General features: G+C 44.2%; 1 protein-coding gene across 2 annotated transcripts in view; it reads left to right on the forward strand.

Annotated features, from left to right (window-relative positions):
* The window catches only part of VANGL1 (VANGL planar cell polarity protein 1), a 46,812-nt gene extending 31,940 nt beyond the window's left edge, over nt 1-14,872 (forward strand). The window contains exons 4-7 of one of the 2 annotated variants that reach the window (XM_006874794.1): nt 7,561-7,694; nt 9,072-9,204; nt 10,685-10,919; nt 14,166-14,872. In XM_006874794.1, coding sequence (XP_006874856.1) covers nt 7,561-7,694; nt 9,072-9,204; nt 10,685-10,919; nt 14,166-14,426 — 763 coding nt within the window. In that variant the 3' untranslated portion in view covers nt 14,427-14,872. The remainder of the gene's footprint in view (nt 1-7,560; nt 7,695-9,071; nt 9,205-10,684; nt 10,920-14,165) is intronic. The other variant, XM_006874795.1, reaches the window with a different exon arrangement.
* The last annotated feature ends 1,065 nt before the right edge of the window (nt 14,873-15,937 follow it).

The raw sequence follows: 15,937 nt of genomic DNA on the forward strand, positions 1-15,937 counted from the left end.
GTTGGTTGTTCAACAAACTGAATACATAGCATGTATCAGGAACCTGAAGAGATAAAAATGGCCTTAGATTTCAAAATGAAATAGATGTCAGACTCCCCTACTAAGCCAGTATCAGTTAGAGCACAGTTCCTCATTTGGGCCCCTCAATAAGCCCATTTTCCTGATTTATAACCAAGTTACGAGTATATGAGAACAGAAGGAGAGGTATGTTGGCATCAACTAGTAGTGACTCTGATAGCCAACAGTAAGGGGGGAATATAGAAAAACACAAAAGTCAGACTTGAATATGCAAACCTGTGCCGCAGTGTACACCCAGTGTCTTAACTGCATTTTATTCATTGAAAAACTTGGATATTCAAAAGTGTAGAATTCACCCTTCATCACCCATTTGCTCTCTTTAAAAAGGTAAAGAAAAGCGTGAAAGGTTTAAATCCAAAATATTCCAACCACTTTTTTTTTTTCCATGTGGGCACTTTATTACGTGGTATTTTATTTTCACTTATGTCGAAACTCTCATTCCCTGATATTGCGAGATACGTGAAGGGTTAAGCATGTCATTTTCTCAAGGCAAAGGTGTGAACAACTCTTAGAGGTCTTTATAAACTTCACCCAAGAACCCTTCAGCTCCGGTGTTAACTTGTCTGCCTGGGAGGCGGGCCAGAACCATTTCGGGTTCTGAGTCATTTGATTCCACTGTTGAAATGAGAGTGCCGGAGGAAGAGAAGGACATCTGAACTTCTTCCTGTGTTGAGTTTTTCTGAGCTAAGATTCTTAAGCTCTGGGAGACTCACTTGAGTAATACCCACAACTCCTGTCTGATGTTACCCACTCTGTCCTTGAATGCTTGCCAGAACATTGGTCTGAGCTGGACTGTGAGGTAGGTTGTAGACTTAGAACTTTAAACTCGGGGTACTTGCCCAGTTTGGCGACCTTCTCTCAGTGGAGTGTGAGGGGATGTGTGGGCTACACCCTCAGAAGGAGAAGCCCTGTTGAAGCCAGGTGTGGGCAGTAGCTCTTCCTCCATGCAGCAGGGGGCGCTTTGTCTGGTTGCAAGCTGGAGAGGTTGAAGTGTGAAGCTCCTATCTAGCAGTTCTGCCTCCTATCTCCCCAATCCCTACTAAGCTAGTATGATTTCCTGAGATCCTCTTTGTGGTCTGTCTGAGTAGAACATCAAAACCCAACAAGCAAAGATGGTTTTGCTTTGAAGACAAGACCAGAGGGTATCCTCTGAAATTTGCCTGTTTACTTTTGGCTTTTGATCAGAGAAATAATTTTCTGCTGGAATCCAGGGCCCTAGAGATGTTGGCTGAATGGTACCATGTCAGAATGAGCCCTGGTGGAGCGCTGGTTGATGCGCTTGGCTGTTAATCGAAAGGAGAGCAGTTTAAACGCACCTGCTGCTCTGCTGGAGTAAGTTAGCTTCCATAAAAATTCCAGCCTTGGAAACCCTATGGGGCAGTTCTACTCTGCCCTGTTAAGGTCACTATGATCTGAGTCCGAGTCCACTCAGGGCCATGACTTTGGAGGGCAGAGAGTATTCCAGTGTGGGATGAGATCTTTTGTTGCTGTAATATTTTTGGTGAAAATAAACACAGCATATCACACACCTGTTCAACAATTTCTACGTGTAAGGTTCAGTGGCATGGGTCGCATTCTTCACAATGTCCCCATCCCTGCTTGCTTGCCTATATTACTTCCCCATTGACATAGACTCTGCCCCATCAATTATTCATCTGTGCTTTACAGTTAACACCTGTCAGCTTGATCTGATATGGGTAATTCCTTAAAAGAGTGCAGTGCTCCAGGCGAACCTTCTTTACGATTTCCATTAAACTGTTGTTTAGTTTGAAGATGACTTCAGAGAAGAATTTCAGTTCAGGTTTAAAATTTTCCTCAGGATAACAGATTTGGAGGTTAGCCTCATGAGTACATGAGGCTAGATCCTATAACAAAGGGATGAAGTAGTTCGAACCCCAATATGCCTGTGTGTATAAACTGAGACTCATTGTGTGTGTATTCCAAAAGTTAAGAGGATCTGTAAGCTCTTGGAGTATGGGGTAGGGGACAGTATGGTGTGCAAAAGAATATGTTTGTGATGTGTTCCCATGGAGAGGGTGGTGTGGAATTCCTGGATGGAATAGAATATGAAGCCTCACTTGACCTGCTTTAGAGTATGCCACAGACAGAGGGGAAAAGGCAATTGGGGATATGGTGCTAAGTGGGGTCCACCTGGTGAGGTACTAGAGCCTGTAAGAACACACAGATTACCTGTTAACTAGAAGTAGCTCCTACATAACACTGTCACCTCAATTCCTTCTCCAGAAGCTAGGCGCGTCTTTCTAAGAGCATGTGGTCACAGGCTTATGTTCCACGTTATGACTGAAATAAGGAGAAACTACTTCCTTCTTATCTCCATATCCCCAGTGCTTGGCAGGTGTAGAAGCTTAAACGTGAGAATGATGAGTGAGTGGTTGAGTCAGTGAGTGGCTGTTACTGTTTTTCAGTGCAGTTGAGTTGGTTGCCACTCATATAAATCCTTTGTACAGCAGAATGAAACACTGCATGGTTCTCTGCCATTTTCACAATCATTATTAAGCTTGAGTCCTTTGCTGCTACCACTGTGCCAGTCTGTCTCACTGGGGAGGGTCTTCGTCTTTTTCACTGACACTTTGCTTTCCAAGCATGATATCCTTCTCTAGGAACTGGTCCGAAGTACAAGAGACATCCTCACTTTTAAAGAGCATGCTGGCTGTATTTTTTTGAAGACAGATTTGTTTGTTCTTCTGGCAGTCCAAGGTACCTTCAATATTCTTCTCCAACACCGTAACTCGTAACTCAAATGCATGAATTCTTCTACGGTCTTCCTTCTTCATTGTCCAACTTTCATAGGCATATGGGGCAACTGAAAATACCATGGCTTATGTTGGGTGCACCTTAATCCTCAAGCTGACATCCTTACTCTTGAACACTTTACAGAGGTCTTTTGCAACAGATTTGCCTAATGCAGTATGTCCCTTGATTTTTTGAATGCTGCTTCTGTGAGTGTTGATTGTGGATCAGAGCAAATTGAGGCTTTTGACAACTTTGATGTTTTCTCCATTTATCATGATGTTATTTATTTGTGAGGATTTTTGTGTTGTTTATACTGAGGGGCAATTCATACTAAAGGCTTAGTCTTTGATCTTCCCAGTAAGTATTTTAAGTCCTCTTTGCTTTCAGCAAGCAAGTTCTGGTCTGCATATTGCAGGTTGTTAAAGACTTTCCTGCAATCCTGGTGCCAAATTCCTCTTCATATAATCCAGTTTCTCGGATTATTTGCTCCTCATACTGATTGAAAGGTTACAACCCTAGCGCACACCTCTCCTGATTTTAAGCCAGTCAGTACCCTCTTCTGTTCTAACAACTGCCTCTTGGCCTGTGTACGGGTTCATTATGGGCACAATTAAATATTCTGGAATACCCACTCTTTACAATGTTTGTCCATAGTTTGTTATGGTCCACACGGTTGAATGCCTTTGAATAGACACTAAAGCACAAGAAAACGTCTTTTTGGTATTCTCTGCTTTCAGTCAAGATCCATCTGACAGCAGTGAAATCCTCTTCTTCATCTGGCTTGAATTTCTGCTACTACCTGTTGATGTTCTTGCTGGAATCATTTTTTAATTATCTTCAGTAAAATTTTACTGCTATGTAATATTGATCTTTATGCAGTCCATTTCATTTTTGACAACTTACAATTTTCCTAGATTCTTGCTTCATACATTGCATGTTCCGATTATTAATGGATGTTTGAAGCGGTTTTTCTTATTTTGAGTTGTGCCCAATCAGCAAATGAAGGTCCCCAAAATTTGCTCACTTCGCATCATTATGGTGAACTGTACTTTGAGGAGGCAGCTCTTCCCCAGTCCCATTTTGAGTGCTTCCAACCTAAGGGGCTCATCATCCAGCACTGTTTCTCACAATGTTCTGCCACTATTCCTAAGGTTAACCATTCAGTGGCTAACCATTCAGAAGCGGTCCACCTCACCTTTTTCCAAGTCTATCTCAGTGTGGAAGCTCTACTGAAATCTGTCCACCTTGGGTGACCCTGCTGGTATTTAAAATACCAGTGGCATAGCTTCCAGCATCACAGCAACACACAAGCCACCATAGTACGACAAACTGACAGACGTTTGGTGGTGGTGGTGGTGGTGGTGGTGGTGATTATGTGCCGTGAAGTCGGACTTATAGCGACCCTGTATAGAGTTTCCAAGGAGCAGCTGGTGGGTTTGAACCCTTGACCTTGCAGTTAGCTGTCTAGTGTTTATCCCCCAGTGCCACAAGGACTTGCAAAATCTAGATTTGCTGTTAGGAATTGTGTACTTCCAGTCTTCAAGGTTGGTCTTGCCAGATTTCACCTGACAGTGTTAACCAGTGTTAACCTATGAATAGGCATATCAGGGTTGATACTTGGCACCAACTGCATGCTGCTCATTGGTTGAGGCATTGTTGGTATACCTGAGAAATAAGAACTCTTTTGTCAGCAGGTGAATGGACAATGATTTTTAGACTCGGTGGTGATTGCTAGGCATAGAGCCCAAAGGGGAAATCAAGTTGCTAGTGTCCCCAGCTGAAAGTTTAGACAATGCACTGTTTTTCTGTGGGGTAAAGCTCCCCAAAAAAGCACTGGTTGCGTAGTGGCTACGAATCCGGCTGCGAACTGCAAGGCGTTCTCCTCCCGTCAAAATGTATAGCCTTGGAAACCCTGTACAGGGTCACTATGAGTCAGAACCGACTCCATGGCACACAACCACCACCACCACCTAAGCTCCCCAAGATGCTCTGATTCCTGGTATGGTCATCCATGAATTAAAGACCAGCCCCATCTTGGACCTCAGCTTTGCAAATTATCTGTATAAACTCTTCTACATAACCAAGAACTAGGAAAGGAAAAAATGAACAATCACAGTGGAGGTTGCCGCCTCCCACCCCCCACCTGAGGTGTCAATATGCACATACTTAGGTGGAGAGAGCACTAGTGGGCGTTTGTAAATCCAGCCCTGCTGTGGGTTAGATGAGTGCAGTTGTATGGTTCATTAGTTTCTGAGCTGCAGTTTCCTGTATGCAAAGTGGGAGTGATGATAATACCTGCTTTAAATGACTGTGGTGGCCAAGAGAGCTGATACATGAACACACCCTTGTTCTCACTGCCCATCCCTCTTTGAAGTGGCAAGTGCCTTGTATTTAAGACCAAGGGTGTGTTCTTTTGCCTCCCATACTCATTTCTGAGGCCTAACTACCTTCTCAGTACCTACTTTCCTACCCTTTTCCTATTGTCCCAGGTCCTCCCCCAGGACTGCAGAAGGACATGTGGGCCCATCTGCCTTCTCAGCAATCCTATTCAGACCCAGCTGTCACCCCAGCCTGGGAAACTTCCCAAGACTCACCTTTGAAGTCGTCTTGCTTTGAAGGCGGAGCCCTGATGTGGCACTCTAGGATAAGCACTCAACCACAAGCTTGGTTTGAACTGAAAGGTCAGCAGTTCAAACTCACCAGCCACTCCTCAGAAACCCTTTCCAGGGTTGCCGTGAGTCAGAACCGACTTGACGACACTTAACAACAACAACCTGGAAGGCAGCCAGCCCCACATTTGAGCAGTGGGCAGGGTGTCTGAGGACAGAGCTGGGGGAATGCCCAGCTGAAGAGGGCAGGGGGATGGAGGAGCTGTATGTTCTCCATGTTGAACATCTTGGCTTCATACTCCTCTGTGTTCTCCAGAAAAGCAGCTCCTTGCTCTTCCCATCCCTGCCTCTGCTTCTCCAGTGTGTGGCGTGGGGAGTGATCCTTTTCCATTGAGGAGCATCTGCATCCAGAACACACAAAGTCACCCAAGGCTGACAAGTACAGAGAGCCTGCACATGAAGGAAGTTAGCATCAGTATAGAAGCTAAAATGTCAGTTTACAAGCATGTCAGCCTTTGGAATTGTTAGGGATTGAATTGTGTCCCCCAAATATATGTGTTGCAAATCCTAATCTCTAAAGTTATGCTATAATCCCATTTTGGATTGTGTTGTTTTTGTTATGTTAATAAGATTGGTGTAGACTGTGTTTTAAATTAATCTCTTTTGAGATTATAAGAAAGATTAAGCAAGCAAGCAGAGCAGAGATGGAACCTAGAGATGCCAGGCCACATGAAGAGTACCCAGGAGTAGATGCTTCCTCCTAAACAAACAGAGAAAGTCTTTCTTAGAGCCAGCACCCTGAACTAGGAGAAATAAGTTTCTGCCTGTTAAAGCTACCCACTTGTATTTCTGTTACAGCAACACTAGGTAAGGAAAACAAGAATGCATCCTACATTCAAACTCCCCCGCTGATCTCTGAGGGTCCAGGTGGGACATGGGTTGGAGATCATAGGACATTGAGGCAGGAGACCTGAGTCCAAAGAGCAGGAGTGTGGACTGAAAGAGAAAGCAGCCTCAGCTGAAACTTCAGGGAGCTCAGTGAGGTCTGGAAAGAGGGTGCCAGACTGGCCAGTGGGGCGCAGGTGGGATGAAGAACGGGAGTCAACGTCAACTAATGCATAATGTCTGCATCAGGCCCCTTTCTGGGCGGTGCAAACAGTGTGCCTTGTGCTACTATCCAGAGAGTTGGCATTGGAAACCTACCTAGCCACACTGTGGAAGGAAGTCTGCTTCTGTAAAGGTATAGCCAAGCAAACCTGGTACAACAGTGCTTTGTAACACATGGGTTTACCATGAGTCAGAAGGGACTGCATGGCACTGGGTTTGGTTTTGGTGTTTTTAATGTTTGCATTCTGCTTTTGTGAAGTGAACCCTTCTCTGTGTGGTTGTAATTGTTCTGATTCATTTCTGACCTAAAATCCAGGATTTCCTATACCAGAAGGCAAAGGAGTCTGGGAGAACACATAGAGTGGGACCTAAGACACTTAGCTCTTTGGTCATCATTAGGCCTCTTGACCTCATTAGGTCTCAATTTCTTCTTTTGTAACCTGAGGGGAAAAGATAAGAAAACTGTAAAACCAAGCCCACTGACATTGAGTCAACTCCAACTCATAGTAGCCCTATAAGACAGAATAAAGCTACCCCTAAGGATTTCTGAAACTACATTTTTATAGGAGCAGACAGCCTCATCTCTCTCAGAGAGATTTTATTTTGTTTTTCCTCCTGGTGGGTTTGAACTGCTGACTATTCGCTTAGCAGCCCAGCGCATAACTCACAGCATGACCAAAGGTCCTTTTGTAAACTGAGGGGGGAAATAAAAAACTTTTGTGTAATCTATAGAAATGTGACGGGAGTCGTAATTTCTCTCTCAACTATCAGCTTGATGAGAGGTGGTCAGTGACATAGTCTGGGGTAGACTCAGAAGCCACTTGGCCACAGGACTTGGTTTTATCTTCAAATCCTCATCCTGGGGACAGAGATGTGATAAGACCCAGTAACCTTCCCTATGGCATTATACTTGGTGTTTTGTGACTTCACCTGACGCAAAAAGAGTATTTTTCATGTTGAACCTGCTTTTCCAATGGAAAAGCTTTGCATTAATTTTGCCTTCTTTCCTCAGTATCCAGCGAGCAGCGTTGGTGGTCCTAGAAAATTACTACAAAGATTTCACCATCTACAACCCCAACCTCCTCACAGCCTCCAAATTCCGAGCAGCCAAGCACATGGCTGGGCTGAAAGTCTACAATGTAGACGGTAGGTGCCTTAAAATCATTCTTTGGTGGATGTTGGGCATCAGACACAGTTTGAATGATTATTTAGCTTAAATTTTGTGGTCTGTTTAGTTCTACTCCTTTCTTAGTATTTATCCTCATGATACATTCTGATTTCAGAACAATTTCTGTTTTATTGCAAGCAAACAGACATTCAGAGGAATTGTCTGCATATCTAGGAGTTTCCTGCACTTGGGGAGTTTATGATTGAAAACAACAGCAATATGTCACTATTGCCTCCTGCTCAGAACATTTTACTGAAAGCTATTAGGAAAGGACTGCTTTTTAGAATTTGGATAAATTGCTCAAAGACTCAGAAAAGCCACCCCGATCGGTGAAGAATAGAGATCTCAATAGTATAGGCACCTGGCGAGATCCTTTCTAAGCATTTCTCAGTCTTGGCTAGGAGCTGGAGTTGAGAGGGTGACAGGAGGCTGGAGGCCAGGCGAGAAAGTCAGAGGTATGTTTTAGGGTATCAGATGGTTTCGTGCAAGAAACAGGACACGGTGTCATTTCTTCACAGGCACCTTGGGTCTGGGCAAGAGCTTTGCAAATCCTAGAACAGGATCATGTTGTCAGCAAGTCAAATGATTTATAGAGTGTCAGCTGGGGTGGAGATAGTCTCACCCTTGTATATTTTTGGCTGTTTGAGATGTGTGCTCCTTGCAAATCCTAAAGGATTGGTAAATTTCACATGTCATCTGAAAATTCCCACTATCAAAACCAAGTCACTTAAGTTGGCAAAGCAGAAGAACACAGGAGACTTAACTTGTCCTGAAAAGCTCAGATGATGAGTGTTCCAGGGAAGGAGACTAGGAGTCAGGAGTGTGTGTTCATATGTGTGTCCTGTGGCATGTTCTCCAGTACTGACTTTCTGGCATGCGGTGGCTACCATGATGTGACTCTCCAGTATAGCTTGTTTTCCTGTGTGTAATCAGTATCTTCACATCCCTTGACACATTCTCTTTTCTCTGTCTGTCCTTGTTCTCCCCACCCCTCTCATTCTCTCTCATTGTCTTGTTGCTGAAACGTGATGTTCCAGCTGCCCTTATGCCCTTTGTGTAGCAGATGGTAAGTAACATCTCCTGCTCACTCTGTGTGATTTCTGGCCGGTGTTTTCGTTGTCGAGCATTCTCCATCCCCTTCTGAGTCTGTTTTCCATGTCCACGGATCCAGTTTGGGGTTCAGGAAGGTTTTGTTCCCTTCCTGCCTTGGGGCATAGTAAAGAAGGAGCCAAGCTCCTAGGAGCTCAGCTTCCTGGAAGTTACTCTTGGGGTTTGTGTGTGTGCTTCGTGGATAGGTGGATCATATTGACAGATTCTGCCATTCAAATGTTCTTCCTCCACTCTCCTCCCTAAAGGCCCCAGTAACAATGCCACTGGTCAGTCCCGAGCAATGATTGCCGCAGCAGCTCGCCGCAGGGACTCAAGCCACAACGAGTTGTATTACGAAGAAGCAGAACATGAACGTCGGGTCAAAAAGCGGAGAGCCAGGTACGCCCCCCTGTCTCCAGGACACACCAACACCCTGAATGAGCTGTCAGGTTTACAGATGTGGCCTGTTTGAGCCTTTGGAGTATATGCAGCTCCTTTGTGTGTGAAACTTTACATTATCTAAGTATGACTCAGAGGACTTCTGAAATACAGATCACAGGCCCCAGGCCCCAACCCCAATATTACTATGCAGTGTGTCTGGAGTTGGGAGAAAGACATGGTTCTCACAAGTCCCCAGGCCTTGCTGATTTTCAGGACCTCAGCATATTAATTGAAGTGGACAGTGCTGGCCTTCATCATGTGTGCTGTGCCTCCTTTCTCCCTTCCTCTTTCCCTGGATCAAGGACGCTACAGCTCTGTCCTTGGTTTTGATTTTTCAGCTCTGGTTCTTTACAAGGCTGCTTCTGCACCACCAGCCATCACTCGGTGGGCGCAGAGCCTTTTTTTTAGCAGTGTTTGAGGTCACTTGAGAACTCTTTTTTTTTATCTAACTGCTTTATTTAAGAGATGAAAAGTGAAAAGGGCTGAAGTGAGCTACTCAAGTTCATTAGTGGGAGAAATGAGACTTCCTCACCACATTTCCAGGGCTGCTTTCTAGCTCCATGCTACATGTTATTTTTGGATTATTTGTCTGTCTTTGTTACCTAGTATTGCTGCACCAAAAATACAATTGAATGATTTTAAAGAATAGGAATTTGTTGTCTCACAGTTTTGGAAAAGTCTAAATTCAGGGCATTGACAAGGCTCTGCTCTCTCTCTCTCTCTTGGAAGAGTCTTTCAGAATCTGTTGTTTTTATTATTGTTGTTAAGTGCCAGGGAGTTGGTTCCGACTCATAGCGACCCTATATAGGATTACCGAGGAGTGACTGGTGAGTTTGAACCACCAACCGTGTGGTTCAAACTGACCTTGAAGTCTAGCACTTAGGGTACCGCACTAGGTAGCCCTGGGCATTTCTTGACATTTCTGGGTTTGTAGATGGCTCCTCACATGGTCTTATCCCTGTGTGTGTCTGTTTGTCTCCCTAGGTCTATTCACCCTGTGGCACTGTGGGCTAATGCACTGGCACTGCAAAGTCAGTTTGAACCGCAAAGTCAGTGGTTCAAGCTCAAACAGCCAGTGCTTAAAATCCCTGTACAGGGTTGCTATGGATCAGAACCGACTCAATGGCACTTAACAGCAACATAAGGCACATTTGGAGATGACTAGATTTGGGACCCACAAACAACCTCTCTGATTATGGCCTAATCAGCATGACAAAAGAAAGATCACCCTCATGTCTCTTAGGAGACACAATTCAACCCTTAGAACTTCTTGTCTCCTTTTTTTCCTTCCCCACCATCTGGAGTGCCAGTTAGAGAAGGGGCCACCATGATTGGGTCTTGAGTTGGTCAGGAATCCCTCCAGATCCTTCATGACTTCAGTTCAGGAACCCTACAGTAGGCACTGTGCTGATTACTGGGTTGTCATTTGCCTTCCCAGGCTAGTGGTTGCAGTGGAAGAGGCCTTCATCCACATCCAGCGTCTCCAGGCCGAAGAGCAGCAGAAAGCCCCAGGAGAAGTGATGGATTCCAGGGAGGCTGCGCAGGCCATCTTCCCCTCCATGGCCAGGGCTTTGCAGAAGTACCTGCGTACCACCCGGCAACAACACTACCACAGCATGGAGAGCATTCTCCAGCACCTGGCCTTCTGCATCACCAACAGCATGACCCCGAAGGTGCGCCATCCGGGCTGGCTCTGCTCACCTCGGCCATGCCTGCCCTAGAGCTCCACAGATCACATTTTGAAGTATTTCCCAGAATGATAAAATACTAGGCTTAGCTAAAAACAGCAGTTAGTAAGAATTTGTGATTCTCACTTACTGATCTTAGTACAATTTTTCAAACTTTTCAAGGACCTCTAGATTCAAACAAAGGAACAAATTTCCTTTGACAGTATGAATACTTGTTCAGGGCATACTGTGGGCTCTGGTGCCAAACTGACTTACTCCAACCTGGCTCTGCTACCACTAAACTCATAATGACCCTCTATAAGGTTTCTAAAGCTGTACATCTTTTTGGGAGCAAAAAACCCTCATCTTTCTCCCATGAAGAGACTGGTAGAATTGAACTACTGACCTTGCAGTTAGCAGCCCAGCTCATAATCCACTACTGTACCAGGGCTCCTTCACAAACTGTATAAATGTGGGTAAATAGATAATGGCTCTGTGCCTCGTGAAATCTGTGAAATGGGGTTAATACTGATAAGTCCTTCATTGATTGTTTTATGAGAGCTCAAAGAGTGACATCTTTAAACCACTCCTGACACTTGGTAAGGACTCAATAGAAGTAATACTGTCACTTTATTAGATGTGTTAAATGTTGGAGAATTAGTTTTACTGAATTGTCATTTGGATTATGATTTTAGAGATATTATAAAAAGAACAACAACCATTTTGCTAACAGAGAGATGTGATCAAAGAGGCAAAATAAAGTAAGGATTTAGTGAATCCCCTGTCTGTAGGAAGTAGGTGCAAATATTAGCTCTAACACTTAATTGGTTTGTGAATTTGAACAAGTTACTATGCATGTGTCTCCTCGTGTGTAAAATGGGAATCATGATAGCATCAACCTGAAAGGGTCATTTTATGAGAATCTTATTATCTGTGGCACAAGGCACATTAATCCCTTGGTAGGGACTAAACTAGCTTCTTGTTGTTGTTAAGTGCCGTTGTGTTGGTTCTGACCCTTAGTGACACGGTATAAGGTTTCCAAGGAGTGGCTGGTGAGCTTGAACCATCAACCTTGTGGTTCAAACCAACTTTGTAGTCCAGGCATTAACCCACAGCACCACACCAGGACATATAGTAAATATGTAAACAAGTACATATATTACATTGTTTGTGTGTAAGTGTTGACCACGTTTGTGCGTAACACCATACAGGTAAGGTTGTGTAAAGTATACTGTGCACTGCTTGTCTAATTGTAATCAGTGACAACCCCTTAGAAATATTCAAGAAGAAACCATAAAGATTTCCATACTCTTTGATTCCGCCAAATCTCACTTCTAGGACTCATCCTAAGAAAATACTCAGCAGAATTAGATATATACATGATTCTGCATATATGGGAGTCCTGGTATGGCATCAAAGGATAAGCACTTGACTTCAAGGTCAGCTTGAACCACAGTGTTGGCAGTTTCTTTAATTATTAGTGTAGTGGAACTCTTCATTTTTTTTATTTCCATGAATGTTTATTCACCTATCGATCATTTCATTTCCCTGTATTTTGAGGTCTTTTTCTTACTGATTTTAAGTGCCATTGAGTCACTTCTAACCCACAGCAACCTTGTGTAGGGTTTCTGAGGAGCAGCTGGAGAGTCTGAACTGCTGACCTTGAGGTTCAAACTGACCTTTGTGGCCCAGCACAGTATCCAGTAGTGCTGTTGAGTCCATTTTGATTCATAACATTGTACCCAGTACTGTACACAGGACTGTGTTTTGTATAGCAGACACAGCTCTCCTTTCTGCATTAGAAACTATGTCCCACAGGTCAAAAATAATGTAACTGGAAGTAGCAGTGAGGTGTGACTAGAAGAGAGTACCGCTTAAAAACTCTCCTTGGCCTGTGTCTAAGACAAGATTGATGGATCCCACTATTTTTCTGTCTGTGTTAATGATTGGTTCTTTCTCACTCTTTCTACACAAAATCAGTATATTTATTGATTTAATGTACATACTATTGAGATCGTCCCTCATAGGGTAGTGGGTTATGAGTTGGGCTGCTAACCTCAAGGTCAGCAGTTTGAATCTACCAGCTGCTCCACAAGTGAAAGATGAGGCTTTCTGCTCTCTGTAAAGGCTTTCTGAAAAGATTTACAGTCCCAGAAACCCTATACAAGGTTGCTATGAGTCGGAATCTACTTGAAGGCACTCAACCACCACCGCTACCATTGAGCACCTACTATATGCAAGGCACAAAATGCAAAAACAGAAGTATCATCTTTGCCCTCGATGAGAGTGAAGACTGCTAGTATTAGGGACAGACAAGCAAATCAGTAGTAAATGGTCAGAAAGGAAAGTGTCCCACTAGAGTCATGCCCAGTGATAATAAGAACTTCGAGGAGGGCATGGTAATCTGTCTGCAAGGCTCAAGCAGGGAGTTTGAGTAAAGATTTAATGGTAAAGTGGCAGGAAGAGCAGCATACGTGAAGGTACTGGGAAAGCAGAGAACTGTAAGAAGCTCAGTGCTGCTGGAGCCAAGAACTTGGGAGACGACAAGTAGATGTAGCTGCTCATCCCTTGGGCTTGTCATATACACTCTCATATAATAACCAGCATGCACATAGATTGATTGCACTATGTGCCAAGCCTGGACATACATCCACGATAAGAGTTAGCCCATGTCATCCTCATAGAAGTATTATCTCCACTTACCTCTGAGGAAACCAAGATGCACAGAGGTGATATCCATTGTCCAAAGTCCCACAACCAGGAAACGGGAGAGCATCTGGTTCAGGGCATCCAAGTATATTCATGCATCTTTTCAATGAGTGTTCCTCTGTGTTCCTCTGCCCTTGTTTAGAGGAACATTTAGGAGGAGGAGGTACACCTACAGTGATGGGCACCTGTATAACTTGAGGGTAGGTACAGTTGCATCCATATCCATGGAGTGGGCTGGTGGGCTAGTGAAGACTTCCGGGCAAACATTGATCCCAGCCTTCCTATCTTCTCTTTTCCTCTGTGGTTAATAGTACCTTCACCCTCCAATTTGGAACTTGACAAAGTTTCCCCTCCCCACTAATGACTCTACTGTGAGAATTTGGTAGGAATTTAATAGTAAGCTGGGCTCTGGTATAAAGTCTTTTTTTGATTGAAAGTCATTTGTTATCGGTTTAAGAATCAGTAGCACCCCCGGAAGAGAGAGAGCCAGGACTCCCCTTGGATCTGGATACTTCCTTAACCATCTCCCTCTTCTGTTTTCAGGCCTTCCTGGAACGTTACCTCAGTGCAGGGCCCACCCTACAATATGACAAGGATCGGTGGCTCTCTACCCAGTGGAAACTTGTCAGTGATGAGGCAGTGACTAATGGCTTAAAGGATGGAGTCATTTTTGTCCTTAAGTGCCTGGATTTCAGCCTCGTTGTCAATGTGAAGAAAATTCCCTTCATCGTACTTTCAGAAGAGTTCATAGACCCCAAGTCTCACAAATTTGTCCTTCGCTTACAGTCTGAGACATCCGTTTAAAAGTTCTATATTTGTGGGTTTATAAAAAAGAGTATATATAGATATATATATATATATGTATGTATACCAGAGGGGTGTCTTTTGTTTTTGTTTTTTTTAATTTTCCATTGCTGACTGAAACTGGCAGATGATAGACCAGTAGTCCTCTATGACCATCTGCACTTTATCTGGAAGGAAGCAGGCCACGTCTGCCCTGAAAATAATGACTAATGATGTCTGACTCTTGTCAGCGGGACTTCTCAAGAAGCTGTTCCCTGGAGTTTCTCTGCAGCTATAAACCAAATTGAGCTGGGGCATTCTTGGGAACCTTGCCTTACAACTAGTTCCTGTCTCTCCTCCACGGCCACGTCCTCCCGTTGCTTCGATTGGCCCCAACTAGGGCACACATCTTCACTCTTTCAGGAAACTGGACACTACGTGTCCACTTAGGTCTGTGTGCAAATGTTCTGTTTCATCACACCCTTCTAGAGCCATGGGCAGTTCAGAAAATGCCTTCCTTTATATCTTGTCTTTGTTGCCTTAGGTTCTTCAGAGAAATATTACAACAAAAATGTGCACTATCAGATTACACATGCTAAATGATTTTATTCTTTCCCAAGAGAAATCTACCTGCCCTGTTTCTTAACCCTACTGACTTGAAGCCAGCAACCCTTTTCAATGCTTGTCCATAGCAAGTTTGTTCCACACAACCTTCCCCAACATACACCCCACCATACAGTCCCATCTGGCTGGAAGCTCTGACCAGGAAGGTTCAGTCTTTAGGGCTGACAGGAACCTGGCTCTTGGTTTGTGACCTCAGGTCCTTTGTACAAGTCAGTTACCCATACAAGAAGTACAGAGTGCCCACCAGGGAGATCAGTGACAGTTAGCAGGAACCCCAAACTTCCCAGTCCCATCCACCCCTCACCCCCACCATATACCAACCAGGGGAAGACAATCACTGTGAGCTCAGGACCGGCTGGTACAGATTGGTGCTTACTTTCCACAGAAACAAGATCTTACAAAGCTTACGTACCAAGCTACCCTGCCAACGGAGACCAAACATTGCCTACCACAATGGCAGCTACTGATGTCAGTCACTATATTTTCGGATCACAGCTGTTTACTAACAATGAAGGGGCTGGTTCAACCCTGTTTAAATTACTTTCCAGAGTTGGTAGACATGGGAAAAGGCAAATGTATAGGCTGTTGAATTTAGAGAAGAAGTAAAGGAGCCAAGGGGTCGAGAACGATTCATACATGATCTGTTTCTGAAAATACAGCTGATTTCACTAGGCTCTCCCCTGGACCTGGGGGACAGATGATTCTACCTGGAGCCAGAGCCATCCCAGAATCCTGCAGACACCTTTCAGGGAGGCTGCCTTTACTTCTTGTTTCCAAAACAAACCTTGAGAAAGTATGTATTCTTACCTTGGCCAGGTAGTTAGGGACATTGGTTACCTTGTGTGAGTATAGGAGGGCACTGTCGAAATGTCCTGTGTGTGTGTACACTCCTACTGTTGATGTGTTTC

Source organism: Chrysochloris asiatica, unplaced genomic scaffold, assembly GCF_000296735.1.
Source record: "Chrysochloris asiatica unplaced genomic scaffold, ChrAsi1.0 scaffold00302, whole genome shotgun sequence".
Classification (NCBI taxonomy): Eukaryota; Metazoa; Chordata; class Mammalia; order Afrosoricida; family Chrysochloridae; genus Chrysochloris; species Chrysochloris asiatica.